The following is a 19,319-nucleotide window of genomic DNA, read 5'->3' on the forward strand; positions in this document are numbered from 1 at the left end:
TTTTAAAAAAGTAGTAAAGTAGGAAGTAGGGGATGCAAAAAGGAGGAAAAGAGCCCACAGAGATGAATGTTTACATGGGAGAGGAAGAAAGAGGGGGAGAAAGGATTATTCCTTATATTTTAGTTTTTTAGTAAGTTTTTTATTTATATCGCACTTTTCACAGACATATGTCACGAAGACGCTTTACAGAGCATTGTTCAGTCACTCCAGACGCGGTGGTGGTAAACTACTACAGTAGCCACAGTTGCCCTGGGGCAGACTGACAGAAGTGTGGCTGCGTATCTGCGCCATCGGTCCCTCTGACCGCCAACGACACTCACACACACACACCACTTTCATACTCGGCAATAATAAGGATGAAGTGTCTTGCCTAAGGACACAATGGCATTTTTTGCGACTGGCGCCCCCCTGTGGCACCTGATTTTCCCAGTGTCTCCCATCCAAGTCCTGACCAGAGCTCTGAGCTTCTGAGATCTGACGGGATCAGGGTTTGACAAACGGGTATGGACATTTTAGTAGGAAGAATTAAAGAGTCAACGTGACATAAAAACGGCTCCCAGGTAATTTAACAGAGCCTCTGAGTGAAAACTAAGGCTGGGCAACATTAAGAAGTTGACGATACGATACATTGAGCTTTTGATTCGATACAATTCGATATGATATAGGGGTGTAACGATATCCAAGTCTCACGATACAATATCGTCACGGTACGAACCTCACGATACGATATTTATTGCGATATCGTGGGAAAGCTCACAATTAGGGATGTAACAATATCCAAATCTCTCTGTACGATATTTATATTTATTGCGATATTTTGTGGAGGCAAGAACAAAACAGTGAATATGCTACTTTTTCCTCTTAAAATGCCTTGACAAGATTTAACTCAGAGAACTAAGACTTAAAGGTTGTATAGAGGATTTTTCCAAGGAACGAGAAATCCAGCGACTGTCGTTTTTCAAATGTTGCGCATGTGTGAAACCACCCCCCCCCCCCCCCTACAGCTCCTACGAAGAAACGCCTCCTCCCGCCTCCTCCTTACGCCAGAAACAGGTTTGTTTACAGCCGGTGCTGCACATGACTTGTAAACAACTAACTACAGTGTTGGTTAGACAAGACGGAGAAGTGAGGAGCAGGGAGAGCGGAGGGGAGAGAGAGTGCGCGGATCGGGCAGCGGGGAGAGGAGCAGGAAAGGGGAGCAGAGAAGGTGCGCGCGGAGATTCAGTGCGAATGAACTAGCTACAACACGCAGCAGCAAGCGGACTCTTTCTTTGCCTTGAAAATTACGTTTTCAGACATAGGATATCGCATTCGTGTCCTGAAAAACGTTTGTCTAGCTCTTGGAAATAAAGTACGTTTTCATAATAAGCAGAAGTTTCCTGTCCAGGAGTAATTTGTGGACCAGTGCGTCAGTCTTTAGACCCTGCGTCTGCTTCAGTTGCGCCATCGCTGGAATGAATCTACAAGAATCACCTTAGTTTGGCTTCGCTGCTTTTCCCCTTGTCTTCTTCTTTCAGCGACCTCAAAAACGGACTTTCTTTTGCGGCGAACTGCTCCTGGATTCTTGTCGCCATTGCAACAAACTTTGTGCGAACTGCGAGGAAGATATAGGTCAAAAAAAGCCGCTAAGAACTGTTGCGTTGGTGGAGTAAACAGCGTCTGTGCGTCTTGCGTCTGTGGACTGCGTGACAGTCGTACGTAAACCACGTACCGGCGGCGCAGGCAAGTCAGTTACACTAGAAACGTAGGGAGTTTGATTGACAGCCTGTCAGCTCACAGATAACGAGGCAGTGTCGTTATCTATTGGCAAATGTTTAGCCCCACCACGTCCAGAGTTGATGAAATTTTATTCTCTTTTTTTTGGTCATCATAATTACAAGGCTACTGCATCTATAATCTATCATTGACAACTTGAAACAAAAAAAATCCTCCATACAACCTTTAAAAGTGTTAGAACTGTTATTTCTTCTTGTAGTCTGCACTGAAATGGAGCAAAGGATCATGGTCTATGTAGTTTACTCTGTCATTTTTTAAGCTATTGCTGCACCATAACTCTTCATTTAAGCAAAGAGACTTGTAATTCGATGTATTATGATGGTCCACGATATTATTGTGAGAACTTTGACGATACGATATCACGATATTTCGGTGAAAATATGTGTCGCATAAATGAGTTTCCTTCCTCTAAACCAGGGGTCATCTAGCTTTTTTCTCTGTGGGCCACATTATCGCTCCTGACGTGATGGGCCCACGATGCAGATTATATTCTTTGAAAACCACCACACTTTTTTACATATCAGACAAACTGAACGGTTCTTACACTGTACAAAAAAATAATTGGTCGTCCACTGTTTTCATACTTTAACACTCGCCATTTTGTTGTCCTTAACTGCAGGACAGAACTCTGCGTGTGCGTTTGTCACCGTTTGATCTCGAGCTTTTCAGGTCATCATGTAATAATTTAAATATAAATATAAAAACTCCATATAAATATAATGTTTTAATAGAAAAAATAAATAAAATACAAGATGCAGACGTGTAACTATTTGCCAAAAAGTAATTTTATAAAAAAGGCCATGACAACTTTTGAGGGCCAGTTCAAGTGGTGGGGGACAAAGGGGCAACAAAAAGACGTGGAGGGCCGGAGTTGGCCCGCGGACCTTAGTTTGATGACCCCTGCTCTAAACAAGCAGCAAAATTAGAGCACTGTAACAAAATAATTTAGTAAAATGTACCAAAAAATACTCTTGGTGATATATCGATAGAGCAGCTCACGATATCGATACTGTATCAGCACATTAAACGATACGACATGTCGATATTTTGATATTTTTGCACAAACCCCGAGTGAAAACCTCAAGTTTAAGATTGTACAGCACTTCATTTTTCACTGTATTTTTTTAAGCAATAAACAGTGTTGGGGAGTAACAGATTACATGTACCAGAGTTATGTAATCAGAGTACAAATTATGAGTAACTGTATTCAGTTACAGTTACTGTTTCAGTGAGTGGTAATTGGATTACAGTTACTTTGTTGGAATAAATGGATTACATGGTGGTATTTTCCTGTTTTCACATTTTGGACTAAACCAGGACTAAACCAGGTCTAAACCAGGTCTAAACCAGGACTAAACCAGGACTAAACCAGGACTAAACCAGATCTAAACCAGGACTAAACCAGGACTAAACCAGGTCTAAACCAGGTCTTAAACCAGGACTAAACCAGGACTAAACCAGATCTTAAACCAGGACTAAACCAGATCTAAACCAGGACTAAACCAGATCTAAACCAGGTCTAAACCAGGATTAAACCAGGTCTAAACCAGTAAACCAGGACTAAACCAGTAAACCAGGAAACCAGGTCTAAACCAGGACTAAACCAGGATCTAAACCAGGAAACCAGGACTAAACCAGGACTAAACCAGGACTTAAACCAGGACTAAACCAGGACTAAACCAGGTCTAAACCAGGTTAAACCTAAACCAGGTCTAAACCAGGTCTAAACCAGGAAACCAGGTAAACCAGGTCTAAACCAGGATAAACTAAACCAGGACTAAACCAGGACTAAACCAGGACTAAACCAGGACTAAACCAGGTCTAAACCAGGACTAAACCAGGTCTAAACCAGGACTAAACCAGGACTAAACCAGGTAAACCAGGACTCTAAACCAGGACAGGTCTAAACCAGGTCTAAACCAGGACTAAACCAGGATTTAAACCAGGATTAAACCAGGACTAAACCAGGATAAACTAAACCAGGACTAAACCAGACTAAACCAGGACTTTTAAACCAGGAAAACCAGGTAAACCAGGATTTAAACCAGGACTAAACCAGGACTAAACCAGGACTAAACCAGGACTAAACCAGGACTAAACCAGGTCTAAACCAGGATTAAACCAGGACTAAACCAGGTCTAAACCAGGATTTAAACCAGGACTAAACCAGGACTAAACTAAACAGGACTAAACCAGGTCTAAAACAGGATTTAACAGGACTAAACCAGGATTTAAACAGGACTAAACCAGGACTAAACCAGGACTAAACCAGGACTAAACCAGTAAACCAGGACTAAACTAAACCAGGTCTAAAACAGGATTTAAACCAGGACTAAACTAAACCAGGTCTAAACCAGGATTTAACAGGACTAAACCAGGACTAAACCAGGATTTAACAGGACTAAACCAGGCTGTGTGGACCGTGTCTCCTCCTCTTCTATCAATAATATTTTTAATTTGGTTCAGTAAAATCTGGTCTTTTTTATTGACTTTTCAAGTAATCCAAAGTATTCAGATTACATTACTCACATTAAGTAATTTAATGGATTACGTCATAAACTACATTTTGTCTTATTATGTAATCTGTAATCTGTAGGGGAAAACATTTTAAAAGTCACCTTCCCAACTCTGGCAATAAAACACCACGGAGACGAGCAGTGACGTCTGACCCTTGTCTGGAAAAGTTACACAGTGCAGCTTTAATATTACAGAGCGACGACTACGCTGCGTTACACAATAGAACGTACAATTTGCAGTAATTCAGTCTGGCCTAAAATGCATAGTTAGTTTTTTTTCTCCGCTGCAGTGTCATCGGATATTATTGGGTTATGACTAGTATTGCCCAGTCACAACACAGACAATGACTCCTCTCTTTAATTTAGCCCCGAGTTTAGCCCCGCCCACAGCTCCGGTTTGGCCGACGCCCAGTCTCCCCGTGCGCTTGACCCGGGTTAAAATAGGCAGCTGCAGAGGACCCGGATCCTTGTGTGTGTGTGTGTATAGAACGGGGTAATTATGTCTGCCCACAGTGATTACAGGCAGACTGGGACTTCCTCACGTAGGCCCGGGCCAGACTATAATGAGACATATGACACAAGAGCAGATCAGGCCGACGCTTAACTACGACCAAGACAAAGCCGGGGCAGAGCCGGCGCAGCTGACCGCCCCTCGGATCGTGAAATTGCGGTACTTTTTTTCCCCACAGACAGATTTCATTCATTTATAAATAAATAAATAAATAACGAGCTTGAAAATTTTTCTTTTTTGTAAGATGGCATGATTTTATGAGAACTCTTGTCTAGTTTTTCTTTTTTTTTTTTTTTACATTTTGGTGAAGTGTATATAATAATTTAAGATATAAACACTTAAATCTATCAGAAAATGACTTAAAAGTAGTGAAATTATCTGTCCATGCAGCAAGATCTTTTTATTTGATAAGTTATCTTAAAATAAATGACCTCTACAGTCTCAGAACTAGTAAGTAGATAATAAATCTGAAAACAAGATTAATAAACTGATAAAAGTTTTTAAAATTTTGGCCAGATCAGAGAAATTTGCAGTGTAATTTTGCTTCCTGGTTGGACACAATATAATTCTATATTTTTACATCAATTTTCTTCCACTTATCTGGGGCCGGGTCGCGGGGGCAGCAGTCTGAGGAGGGACTCCCAGACTTCCTTCACCCCAGACACGTCCTCCAGCTCCTCCGGGGGGACCCCGAGCCAGGCCAGCCCAGAGACATGGTCCCTACAGTGTGTCCTGGGTCTTCCCCGTGGCCTCCTCCCGAGGGAGACACCCAGGAGGCATCCGGAACAGATGCCCGAGCCTCCTCAACTGCTCCTCTCGATGTGGAGGAGCAGCGGCTCTACTCCGAGCTCCTCCCATGTGACTGAGCTCCTCACTTTATCCACCACCCTGTGGAGGAAACTCTTGTATCTGCGATCTCGTCCTTTTGGTAAAGGACTGACGGTAAATCAAGAGCTTTGCCTTTCAACTCATCTCCCTCTTCACCACAGCGGTCCAATACAGCGACCGCATCACTGCTGACGCTGCACCGATCCACCTGTCAATCTCACGCTCCATCCCCCCCTCACCCCAGAACAAGACCCCGAAATTGAGGCCACATGAGGATTTTTACCTACCAAGCAGAAAGTCAGCAATGGCCAAAACATGTTAAAATTACATAATAATTATGATTAGACCAATAAAAAAGGCAGATTTAGATTCAGATTCAGAAAACGTTATTGATCCCACAGGGCAGTTCATTTGCAGCATTCTCAGAGCAGTTCTCACTTCTCACATGCACACAAACACACACAGTGTGTCAGTCCAATCCAGACCACAAGTGGAACACAATGACAACAGAAATGATCAGTGTTTCCCACAGAAAACTGGTTAGACAAGGTGGTGCTGTCTAACCAGTGGGGGGGTATGTGAAGTGGGCAGCAGGGGGGTGCGCTTGTTCATCAGACAGTTTCACTTTGTGGAAACCGTCTGACCTTTTCTTTATTTAACCAAGTTTCAGAAGACAAACTCCGCCTAAATACACAAGGTTTGTGTGTTAAATGTGTGAATGAAACAAAACACAACTCCAGGTCTGTTTTGATCAGAAAATAAACTGCAAATTTCTCTGATCTGGCCAAGATTTTAAAACTTATATCAGGTTATTCATCTTGTTTTCAGATTTATTATCGACTTACTAGTTCTGAGACTGTTTAATTCTAGTCTAGAGGTCGTTTATTATTAAGTAAAATCATGTTACTGCATGGACAGATAATTTCACTACTTCTGAGTCATTTTCTTATAGATTCAAGTGTCTATCTTTATATCTTAAATTTTGGTCAAGCTTTTTTGCATGGTAACATAATATGGGCCCTTTAAGAAATGAACTTATAGTGTTTGGGGTTTCACATCCATGCAGCATTTAATTATTACATTATAATTATTGTGAAACATGATATGGCACATAGTTTTTGTTATCAAAAACCCAATAAATATGACTTTGAAAGATTATTATTCAAACACTATTTCATTAACTTGGATTTCAATCGCATGGAAATCACACAACCCTTACATTCTCGAGGAAAACCGTCATGTGACCTCCTTAATGCTTTGGACTTAAAAAAAAAATGTTGTTCAACTTTACAAAATGGATAACTAAGCAAATTAGACTATAAGAAAGGGCTTATGCAGTGTTTTTTATGCCAGCCTCGTTTTCATGTAGTCCATTTCGTGACATGAACAGTTCTCGGCTCCAGGGTCGACTTAGGACTGGTTCCATAGCATAATATTTCTAGAAATATTAGTCCTGGGGGTGTTAGTAATGTGGCAAAATTTCATGCTTGTACCATAAAAGCGAACTATTTTGGTCCTTAACAGCTCCACTATTAGACTTAAACTTTATTGATCCACAAGGGAAATTATTTGGACTACACTACTCACTCTTTCTCTGTTTTTGTCTGTGTCGCTCTCAGGTGGAGGTGAAGCCCTATGTCCTGGACGATCAGATGTGCGACGAGTGCCAGGGCGCTCGCTGTGGGGGCAAGTTCGCTCCGTTCTTCTGCGCCAACGTCACCTGTCTCCAATACTACTGCGAAAACTGCTGGGCCTCCATCCACTCGCGGGCCGGCCGGGAGTTCCACAAGCCCCTGGTCAAAGAGGGCGGGGACCGGCCCAGACACGTGTCCTTCAGGTGGAGCTGAGGGTCCCGACGTCCTGCCCCGACACCCCCCCCTTCCCACCTGTACACTGCAAAATATAACAGCTACACAAGAGCGTTGGACTCAGAATCTTGAGTTGAGTTTATAGTTTCGACATTATTTACACTGCAACGTCAAAAAATCGAGTTAACGTGGCTTGGATTCAGAATCTTGAGTTGAGAAGTTTTGATTTAGTTGGAATAACTCAAAGATTTCATTTAGCTTTACACTGCAAAAACATGAAATCTACAAACCTAAGAGTATAAAAGCGCTGGATTTACAATCTTGAGTTGAGTTGAGTTAACTTAATAATTTTATTTACACTGCAACATAAAAAAAATCTAGTTAAAATGACTTGGATTCATATTCTTGAGTTGAGAAGTTTTGATTTATTTGGATAAACATGAAATCTATAAACCTATAAAAAACATTGGAATATTGAGTTGAGTTAACTTAAACATTTTAAAATTATTTACACTGTACAAACGTGAAGAATCTAGTTAAAATGGCTTGAATTCAGATTTGTGAGTTGAGAAGTTTTTATTAATTTTGAACTCAATCATTTCAATAATCTTTCAAAAAAAAAAATCAATTAATCTACCAGAGTGAAAATCTAATAGTGACATGAACTTTTTTGATTAATTCAATAGTTTCAAACTTATACACTGCAAAAACACAAAGATTTAGTTGGAATGGGTTGGATTCAGACTTTTGGGTTGAAAGGTTTTGATTCATTTAGAGAAACTCAGTAGTTTTTAAATAATTTACACTATGAAAATCTTGAAATCTTGTTGAAATTGTATTCCGAATTTTGGATCACACTGCAAAAAACAAAATCTAGTCAAGTTAAGATGACATGAATTAAAGTTTTATCATGATTTGAGTAAATTTCACGTGATCTGCCAGTGGAAGAAAACATCTTGCTACACTTAAAATAAGAAAAAACAACTTTTAGGACTTAAAATAAGAAACAAAATCAAATGTTGCTTGAATTAAAAAAAAAAAAAACAACAATTTATCCCTCTGGCAGATAATTTTACTTTTCAAGTTGAATCGACTGAAATAAAGTAAAACATATTAAGATATTGTAAGATATTGTTTTTTTCCAGTGTAGTTTTGATTCAGAATAACTCAATAATACTTTCAGAACTATTTAACTCAGAATCTTGAGTTGAATAGTTTTAATTCATTTAGATCAACTCAACAGTTTTCAGCATTAATTAATATTTCAATTTACACTGCAAAAACATGAAACTTTACAGAATTTTATTTATTTTATTTTTTTTTACAGAATTTTTTCATTTTGATTGACTTAAACAACTTTATTTTGATTTTATTTAGACTGCACTAAGGAAATGTCCACAATGGTTAAATTACACCCTCAGCCAGCTAAACATTTTTATTTTAGGACAAGAGTTTAGTGTCAAATCCAGCCATAACAATTGATAATAAATATAAACTAAATCAAAACAAACTTAAGATTCTGAATTCAAGCGGTTTGCAGTGTAACATCTCTTCGCTTTAACTCATGAATCCACTTATTCTCCAAAGTCTAACTCATTTAATCTGAGTCCAAGGAGCTCACGGTCTAAAACTCCCCTAAAAACAAAACAAAAAAACTAAAATTGGGAGTAAAAAGAATCTGTGTGTCATTCGTTCATTTGTTTTTCAATATAAAACCGAAAATAAGAAAATGAAAATACAACAATTTTCTTCATTATTTGTCTCCAAAACCAAAATGAAAAAACAGATAATGATTCGTTTTTTCAGTTTTCGATTTTGTGTTTAAAGGAAAAATGGAAAAAACGAATAACGGCCGTTTCCCGTTTACATGACTTCTGTGACTGTGATGCCGGACTGAACCAGGACTGATCCAGAGCGGAACCAGAGCGGAACCAGAGCAGGACCAGAGCAGGACCAGAGCAGGACCAGAGCAGGACCAGAGCAGGACCAGGGTGGACTCCAAGCTTTGACTTTGAGCCTCAGTTTCGAGCTCCGGCCCTGTGGTCTGGTCTCAGTCTGGTCTTGGTCTCAGTCCTGCTCTAGTCCCGATCGGGTCTCAGTCTCGGTCTGGTCCCAGTCTGGTCTCAGTCCCGGTCTGGTCTCGGTCTGGTACTGGTCTGGTCCCGGTCTGGTCTCGGCCTGGTCCCGGTCTGGTATCAGTCCCGGTCTGGTCCAGGCCTGGTCCTGGTCTGGTCTCGGTCTCAGTCCCGCCCTGGTCCCGGTCTGGTCTCAGTCTCAGTCTGGTCCCAGTCTGGTCCCGGTCGGTTCTCAGTCTCAGTCTGGTCTCAGTCTGGTCTCAGTTCCGGTCCGGTCTGGTCTCGGTCTGGTCTCAGTCCCGGTCTGGTCTCGGTCTGGTTTCAGTCCCGGTCTGGTCTCTGTCTGATCTCGGTCTGGTCCCAATCTGGTCCCGGTCTGGTCTCAGTCTCGGCCTGGTCCCGGTCTCAGTCCCGGTCTTGTTCCGACCATTATCCGTTTTTTCCATTCTTCATTCAAACACAAAATCAAAAACTGAAAAACAAATCATTATCTGTTTTTTCATTTTAGTTTCGGAGACAAATAATGACAGTTGTTATTTTCATTTTCTTATTTTAGTTTTTTTTTATATTGAAAAACGAACAAACGAACGACACACGGATTAAACCGGCGTAATATTTGCACACATCGCGGCCGCGCTCTGTCCCGTCGACTGGATCTCGTCCTGCTTCACTGACAGTGGGGGAAATATTTTAAAAACTATCTATTTTTATTTTCTATACTAGATTCATAATTTAAATTTTATGTAAAAAAAAAAAAAGATGCATGCACTTATTTGAGAAGCTGTAGTTGCGTCGCCGTATAGTCACACCGAAAAGGCGACGCTCAACGATGTAGCAAGGTAGAAAACAAATAACAACATAATAATCTATAACGTCGGCTAGAGTTTTTAAAATATTAATACCTCATTGTGGCAATCAAAATAGTTTGCTTTGGATTTTTAGGTCTTTATTTTTGTATTAACATTATTTTTTAGTGTTTTGTTTATGTAATGCTGCGTAATAGTTGTGCTGCTAAACCCAGTGGTATAAAGCAGATACCATACGAACTTTTTACGAGCTGCGATTCGGGCGCGGCTACGAGAAGACGCTATCGGTGAAGGGGAAGGGCGCCCCAAACAAAGATGGCTACCTTTAAAAACGTGAGGGAGGGAGGGTGGGAGGGTGCGACGGGGACGGGGGGGGAGGGAGGGAGGTACAGGGCCTGATCTGCATGTTGTATCAATCAGGTTTTGCATGACTTTTTCAGTATCACCTATAAAAAGAATCTTGCCCATGTTTTGCACACGACGCGAAAAACGGTAGACGCACGAAACGGGAAGGCGCTCGGTTGGACCAGGTTTTGGGCACGAACGGTAAACGGAGAATGGACGCGACAGTGATACGACGGTGATAAACTGTAATTACTGACCCAAAGGAGGAAAAAATCTGTGTCTAAATAAAAGAAAAGATCAGCAGAAGGTCCCAAAGTACCACAGTTTGAGAAAAACTGGTCTAAATGTTTGTACAAAAAATATTTAAGTGATTATATTGTCTTCGAAGAGCAAAACCCCTCAAATACACCACACGGACTAAACCAGGTCTAAAACCAGGTCTAAACCAGGTCTAAAACCAGGAAGGACTAAACCAGGTCGAAAACCAGGTTTAAAACCAGGACTAAACCAGGTTTAAAACCAGGTCTAAACCAGGTCTAAAACCAGGTCTAAACCAGGTCTAAAACCAGATCTAAAACCAGGTCTAAACCAGGTCTAAAACTAGGACTAAACCAGGTCTAAAACCAGGTCTAAACCAGGTCTAAACCAGGTCTAAAACCAGGTCTAAAACCAGGTCTAAAACCAGGTCTAAAACCAGGTCTAAACCAGGTCTAAAACCAGGTCTAAACCAGGTCTAAAACCAGGTCTAAAACCAGGCCTAAAGCCAGGTCTAAAACCAGGTCTAGAGCCAGGTCTAAACCAGGTCTAAACCAGGTCTAGAGCCAGGTCTAAACCAGGTCTAAACCAGGTCTAAACTCGGTCTAAAACCAGGTCTAAAACCAGGTCTAAACCAGGTTTAAACCAGGTTTAAAACAGGTCTAAAACCAGGTCTAAACCAGGTTTAAACCAGGTTTAAACCAGGTCTAAAACCAGGACCATGTTTAAAAATCGTTTAAGACCGAAAAATCCTGTCGTGTGTGACGACCTTTACTTGCAAATCCGATAATCGTAACAATACCTGTAGTTTTTTTTGGTACTTTTTATGAAGATATTTTCAAAAAGGACCTAACCTGGTGATATTATTTTAGTTAAAAGTTGTTTATTAGTTACTGGAGTCAAAAACTAGAACAATAAAGTCAAACATAATCGCTATTTTTGAGCATTTAAAAGTCCATTCTCTGCACTGTTTATGCCTTTAACCTGACAACTGGGTCTACAGAAAACAAAAATACTCACATGTAGGATTTATACAACTTCTTTATGGTTAGGTGAAGTACTTTTTTGCAGTGATTGTCGATATTATTGTGCAATTTTTGATACCGTTCGTTTCGTAGTTAGCTCTGCCTAGAACTGTGATTGGCTTTTACCTGTTGTCCTGTGAATTCTCATAACTCTAGTCTCTGCACAGTATAGCTCCATGTTCGAAAATACTTGCACCACATCAACAACGCGCACAAAACCGGCCGAGGAACGCGGAAACGTGAGACGAAACGGAGGACGCTGGCTCGGGAAAACAAATACAGATGGAGTAGGTTGTGTTCACGGGATTTTACAGCGATATAAAGTGCCCAAGTTTAAAGTTTAAAGCTGCATTGTGGAGCTTTTCCAGTAGAAGGGCCGACGTCAGATGTTTTTTCTCCATGGAGGTGTTATTACTTTGTCTGGAATGTTTCACAGTATGGCATTAAACCGTTCTATCGTCATGGAGACCAAACCAAACCAAGTTACAGGTCAGATATTGTGTTTTAATTTTTTATTTTGCCTATATATCCCCTCAAATTATAATTACTGTGTTCAGGAATTTAAATTAAAATCTGTAAAAAAAAAAAAAAAAAAAAAAATGTATAATATAAAATTGCTAAATGAATATTTTAACAAAAAATGCAATTTTAAATAATGAAATTTAAACCATAAATATTAAATTGTCATGGAGATTGAACCAGACCAAGTTACAGGCCAGATATTGTATTTTATATTTTATTTTGCCATTATATCCCCTCTAATTATAATTATTATGTTCAGGAATTTTTATTAAAACCTGTAAAAAAAAATAAAAAATTATTAATAACATAAAAACTGCTAATTGAATATAATAACAAAAAACTAAATTTTAAATAATGAAATTTAAACCAAAAATATTAAATTTTAAATATAAATATTTTATCCCCTCAAATTATAATTATTATGTTCAGGAATTTAAATTAAAACCTGTAATAGATAGAAAAAGATAAAAAATAATAAAAAAATAAAAATAAAAAAAAGATTAAATTCAAATTAATAATATAAAACTGCAAAATGAATATGAAAAAAACAAAAAAAACAAATTTTAAATAATGAAATTTAAGACAGTAATATTAAATCATCATGGAGACTGAACCAAACCAAGTTACAGGTCAGATATTGTATTTTCTGTTTTATTTTACCCCCTCAAATTATAATTATAATTTTCAGGAATTTAAATTAAAACCTGTAATAGATAGAAAATTTAAAAACGAAAAGAAAAAAAGATTAAATTCAAATAACTGCTAAATGACTATGAAAACAATGAAATGAAATTCTAAATAATGACATTTAAACCAATAATATTAAATGTGATAAATGAATATGATTTAAAAATTGCATAAAAAGAATTTTGCTTTTTAATCGTGAGCGGGGTCGCCTCTCCACAGATCTGACCTGTAACGTGGCCTTGTGGCATCACCTGCTTGTCTTAACGTACCGTAAAAAATTCCAAATAATAGCCTGGTTTCAATTAATCACCGGGTCCCCTTTAAACGCCGGGTGCAGGTGTATATTTTGATAAATAAACGCCGGTTCCAAATAAACGCCGAGTCAAATGAAGCTGCTCAAACTCCCATTTCCCGATTTCTGTGTTTTATTTAACCAAAATTTCACGACGAGTGCAGCGACACCACAGAGAGCCTGAAGTTTACAGCGACATAGACTCAGTTTGACCTCACCTTCACTAAAAAAGACGACGTTGCTGCGAAATCCCGATTTCAAAGTGACGTAAAAAAGAAAGACGGAGCAACATAGCGGCTAAACGGAAGCAGTTTTTAGGAGTTTTGGTGGTTTACTTCAGTTTGGCGATTCAAAGGAAGCAGCAGTGTGATCGTCGCTGCTGTGGCGTAAGAGAAAAGTTATTTCAAAGGGGACGAGGCGACAAGAAACGTGCCCAAACGTGCCGTCAAAGTAGTTGCCAGGCCTTCGTATAATGCCAACGCCTCCTCCGCGCCGTGCCGTTAAAACTGTACATTATAGTCATAAATTTTAAAAGAATTTGAGTACAATATTTTCCAGTTTTTCTGAGCAAAATTTTTGGCAAGAAGAACTTAATCACCTGCCCCAAATTGCCGCCTGGTCTCAAATAAAAGCCTGGTCTGGTTAAGCAATTGAAACAAAAAAATGCCCAGGCTATTATTTGGAATTTTACGGTACATACGATTTCAGGTAAAGCTTTAACATCTCCATGGAAAGTCTCGGCTCTAAAAAATCCCACAGTGCAGCTTTTATTGTCAAAATAAAATGGACCTGGCTTACGGTTAATACATCTGTAGTTAAATAATAATAAAGTTAAAGTTCAAATAAAGTTCAGTGTCGTCGTAGTCAACCAAAAAACAAAATAAGGTCGAACATATTTGGGTTTTTATTTCTTATTTCTTTTAAAAAAAACAGCCCTCCTTCTGAAAATAAAACCGCGGATTCTTAAATGTCGTGAACACAACCTCAAGTCGTCAAAAAGTCAACCAAAGACGTGCGTAGTGTTATGATGAAAAAAATACGATGAAAACAATTAAAAGTTAGAATCGAAAACGACGCTACCGACTTTACACATGCAACCGCGCAAGAAAGAAGAGGTTAGAAAATAAATAAATAAAATATGTATCCAGATTTTTTATTACCTGCAAAGCTTGAAGTAACTTGCTACCAAAACGGTGGTCGAAAAACGTTTATATTTTAATAAAGTCAGAAACAGGAAATCCAGTGTTTTAAAAGTACTGACTGCTGAAATGTTTGGGGTGACACTGGTTGATTTTATTTTTTACATTTATTTTATACTTACATCCATATTTTTATTAATGGGTACCACTTTCTTATAAACAATTAAAATATAATTCAATAATTCGTGAGCCACTAAACCAAAAACTTACTGACCCCTTGTGGTGAGATTTCTAATTTTTTGAATTTCTAGAAGCATCTTGCAATCACGCAGAATTCTAGTTCAAAAATTGAGTTGGTTTTGACTTTGAAAGTACTTAATATATTAAATAAAAGTAGCAGATTTAACATAATGGTGTCACATCAACTTAAATTACAGGTTAAATTGAAGTTATGTCAAAATTTTAAGTAGACCCAACTTAAAATGCTAAAATAAGTAAATATATTTTGGTGTCCTAGTTCAAAAACTGAGTTGGTTTTGACTTTGAAACTACTCACTATACTAAAAAAAAAGCCAAAAATGAGTGCTGACTTAACAACATGGTGTCATGTTCATTTAAATTATTGGTTAAAACAAAGTTAAGTTAAAATTTTAAACAGGCTCAACTTAAAATACCAAAAGAAGTAAATACATTTTGGAGTTCTAGTTCAAAAACTGAATTGATTTTGACTTTGAAACTACTCACTAAGTTAAAAATAAATACATAAATGCTGAGTTAATATGTGTTAAGTCAACTTAAATTATTGGTCAAAACAAAGTTAAGTTCAAATTTTAAGCAGACCCAATTTAAAATATCAAAATAGGTACATGCATTTTGATGTTCTACTTCAAAAATTGAGTTGGTTTTGACTTTGAAACTACTCGATATACTACAAAAACGAAAATGAGTGCTGACTTAACATAATGGTGTTACGTCAACTTAAATTATAGGTTAAAATGAAGTTAAGTTAAAATTTTAAGTAGCTCCAACCTAAAATACCAAAATAAGTAAATACATATTTCATGTTCTAGTTCAAAAACTGAGTTGGTTTTGACTTTGAAACTACTCGCTATGTTAAAAAAGAACAAAAATAAATGCTGACTTAACATAATGGTGTTACGTCAACTTAAATTATAGGTTAAAATGAGGTTAAGTAAAAATTTTAAGCAGACCCAACTTAAAATACCAATATAAATCAATTCATTTAGGTGTTCTAGTTCAAAAATTTAGTTGATTTTAACTTTAAAACTACTCGCTATGTTAAAAAAAATATAAAATGAGTGCTGACTTAACATAATGGTGTTAAGTCAACTTAAATTATAGGTTAAATTGAAGTTAAGTCAAAATTTTAAGTAAACCAAACTCATCAAAATAAGTAAATACATTTTGGTGTTTTAGTTCAAAAACTGAGTTGATTGTGGCTTTGAAAGTACTTGCTATACAACAAAAACTAAAATAAATGTTCACTTAATAGAATGGTGTTACGTCAACTTAAATTATAAATTAAAATGAAGTTAATTTTAAGTTTTAAGTAGACCCAACTTAAAATACCAAAATAAGTAAATACCATGAAAGATTCTTGAGCTTAACTCGAAAACGCAATTAAAAATACAGCAAAAAATATCCAAAATCAGAATATTGAGTTTTATTTGAAAGTGGCACCCACCCCGCCCCATTTTCAACTGTGTGTCTATGCTGTGTTGTTTAATATTTTATCCAAAACGAACTAGAAAATCGCTGGGTTTCGGGACTTGAACCCAGACTTGTGTTGATTTGTCCTGCACTACTCTTTATATCTCAACGGTTTCACAAATCGCGTTCTTGTGAAAATCTCTTTTGCATTACCTCAAAGTATATTAGGAGAGAACGTTTATTCAAATTACGAAAATATATTAATTTAAGTTTTGGAGAGACATGATTTAACAGATGGATTTATTTTTTATCACGTTTTTATTTTGAAAATGCAGTTTTTAAAAACTGAAGGATAGAGCTTTATAACTAATATATTGTATTGTACTTTAAACAGATGATTTCGATGTGAGGCCCCGATGTTAAAACAATTATGGAGGCCCAGAAAGGAGATTTCCTGCAACTGTAGCTTTTCAAATAAATAAATATAAATATTAACCCTACTCATGTCCATAGGTGAGGAGGGGAACTTAGATTGACCGGTAAACTGAGAGCTTTGCCTTTCGACTCAGCTCCCTCTGATTGATTAATTGATCATGGAGACAAGCGGCCGAAATGAGTTTCCTCCGCAGGCTGGCTCGGCGTTCCATTAGAGATAAGGTGAGGAGCTCAGTCACATGGGAGGAGCTCAGAGTAGAGTCGCTGCTCCTCCACGTCGAGAGGTGCAGCTGAGGGGAGGGCATCTGTTTCGAACACCTCCTGAACGCTTTCTTCAGGAGGGGTTCCGGGCTCGTCCCACCAGGAGGACGGCCCCAGAAAGACCCAGGACACACTGGAGGGACTATGGCTGCGTTCAGACTGCAGCCTGAAGTGACCCAAATCTGATTTTTTGGCCCCTATGTGACCTGTATCTGATCTTTTAATGAACGACACAGATCCTATTTTTTCAAATGTGACCCAGGACACTTGGATATGTGCTCCTAAAACCGATACATATCTGATCTTTTGACATGCGACTTCGGTCTGAACGGTCAGGTCACATTCATCCCACCTACACGTTATCAACAAGCCACGAACGTCACTATTCTGCGCTGAAGTAGGTGAAAATTGTTAATGAACTCATGTCACTGAAGCGAAACACATCACCACTCACGGCTACGACTCCACATCCACACGTTCCTTTCAACGGACTGACCCACAAAACACCACGGCCAAAAACCTCGTCCTTCTCCTTCTCAATCTCCTCCTTAAAACAAGTAAGTTGTTCATGTTCTGGCTCCGGTACGAGAGGAACTTTAAAATCTCCAGGTGCTCGATGCTCGCGTCCATGTTTGGTCAACTTCTGTAAACACAGAGACGCTCGCTGCGGTTGACGTCGTCGTGTCTCCAGTGTCACATGTGGGACACTTTCGGGCCGTTTAATGTTCACACTGGAGTCACATACAAGTCGCGTTTAATTGGAAATGTGAACGACCTCGCAAAAACATCGGATTTCACCAAAAAAAAATCCGAATTGAGCGTTAAGCCCTGCAGTCTGAACGTAGCCTTTGTCTCTGGGCTGGCCTGGGAACGCCTCAGGGTCTCTCCTGGAGGTAGAGGAAGTGTCCGGGGTGAAGGAAGTCTAGGAATTCCTGCACCCCCACGACCCAGCCCCAGATAAACTGAAGAAAATGGCTGGATTAAACACACTTTTATCCATTCAGCCGCTCCCTTATTTGTCAGGAGTTTCCACACTGAACCTATCACGTGTTTATAGGGCTTGATATTTAAGCCAGATGCCCTTCCATCGCAACACTAAGACTAGAGAGGAGCAAGCAGTGGGAGTCCTGAACTGGCCACTTACCTGAGAAAATAATGGTGGTTTAATCGTCAAAATTCGCAAAAACATGACATTATTGTGCCTTTGCATTGTTGGATGAAAAACTGTCATAACTAATTTTTTTTTTATAATTTTTTGCACATTTGGAGTAAAATAAAGCAAAAATAATGCCATGAAACGACCTCCAAATACATCAGATATTCACAATTGGGCTTCTATTAGGAATTATAAACACGTTGCAGATTTTTGACCTTCCTGGGCCTCCATAAAAAAAACTTCTTCGCGCTCGAACATAAAATTCACACTATTTCCCCTTTTTGATACGTGTATTTATACCAGTCCTTACGCTGACCAGAGTGGATCTTCTGTTGAATTATTTTTATACACATTTTTTTATTTACATTATTTGTACTTTTGCTTTTCCAAATAACCCTTTTATGGTTTGAAATCACTGACACTGTTGGGAGAAAGAGGAGTTAATATTAATTTAAGTACAAAAAAAAAAAAAACTTGAGGTGCATCGTACGGACGACTGGTGGCCTTGTAAACTCACACAAGACTTGAATTTGCCCCATTTTTTAAGGCTAAAGATTCTCAATTCTTTGTCGTAATGTGCAATAGCATTTGTACCGTTTGTAGAAAATATAAATAAAAAAATTTAATAAAAAAAGTGTTTAAATTATATTGCGGATTTATTTTCATTGCAAGCATTGTGATTCACTAAATAATTTTCTACTATGTATATTCTACCTGCTAGTACCTTCCAGTAGTGATGTAGCCTTTGTACTGAGGAATTTTCATTATTTTTTGCTATAAAAAACAAACAAAATTTACACATTTTGCATTATTTTTTCACCCATTAATACTTATTTTTGAATGTTTTCATATCTGGTCTGTGTCACGATATTATTTTGTATTTTTAAGTGGAATAAATTAATTTTTGAGATAACACTAATTATTTTAACGGTTATTTTTTGTTTATTTTTTGACGTTTGGAAAAAAGTTTGTATTGTTACTAAAGTGAAAATTGCTACGCTTTCTGTGTTAATCGCTTACATTAGTGTGAAAAAGACGGTGAAAATGAAAAAACGCAGCAGGTGGTTGGTGATGTTTTAAGTGATTTGCAATGTAAACTAATGAATGGGCAATAAAATAAAGGCAGAATGGAGCATTACCTCGTGTTTTTGTGAGTGACTTTTGGGGACGGGGACATGTTTTGCGACTAAAACATTAAAATTTAAATAGAT

General features: G+C 38.2%; 1 protein-coding gene and 1 long non-coding RNA gene across 4 annotated transcripts in view; both read left to right on the top strand.

The window, feature by feature from the left end:
- Nucleotides 1–9,194, top strand: part of cpeb3 (cytoplasmic polyadenylation element binding protein 3) — a 214,335-nt gene extending 205,141 nt beyond the window's left edge. For both annotated transcript variants that reach the window (XM_055162839.1, XM_055162838.1), the window contains one exon: nucleotides 7,251–9,194. In XM_055162839.1, the coding sequence (XP_055018814.1) occupies nucleotides 7,251–7,478 (228 nt within the window). In that variant the 3' untranslated portion in view covers nucleotides 7,479–9,194. The remainder of the gene's footprint in view (nucleotides 1–7,250) is intronic.
- A 1,894-nt stretch (nucleotides 9,195–11,088) lies between these two features.
- LOC129411571 (uncharacterized) lies at nucleotides 11,089–12,293 on the top strand. Of its 2 annotated transcripts, none has more exons than XR_008633366.1 (2): nucleotides 11,089–11,326; nucleotides 11,626–12,293. It is a non-coding gene; the product is annotated as an uncharacterized LOC129411571 (long non-coding RNA). The 2 variants fall into 2 exon arrangements; XR_008633367.1 differs by lacking the exon at nucleotides 11,089–11,326 and adding an exon at nucleotides 11,489–11,547.
- The last annotated feature ends 7,026 nt before the right edge of the window (nucleotides 12,294–19,319 follow it).

The sequence above is a fragment of the Boleophthalmus pectinirostris genome, unplaced genomic scaffold, assembly GCF_026225935.1.
Source record: "Boleophthalmus pectinirostris isolate CB_2022bp ecotype Guang Dong unplaced genomic scaffold, ASM2622593v1 HiC_scaffold_5, whole genome shotgun sequence".
Lineage (NCBI taxonomy): Eukaryota > Metazoa > Chordata > Actinopteri > Gobiiformes > Gobiidae > Boleophthalmus > Boleophthalmus pectinirostris.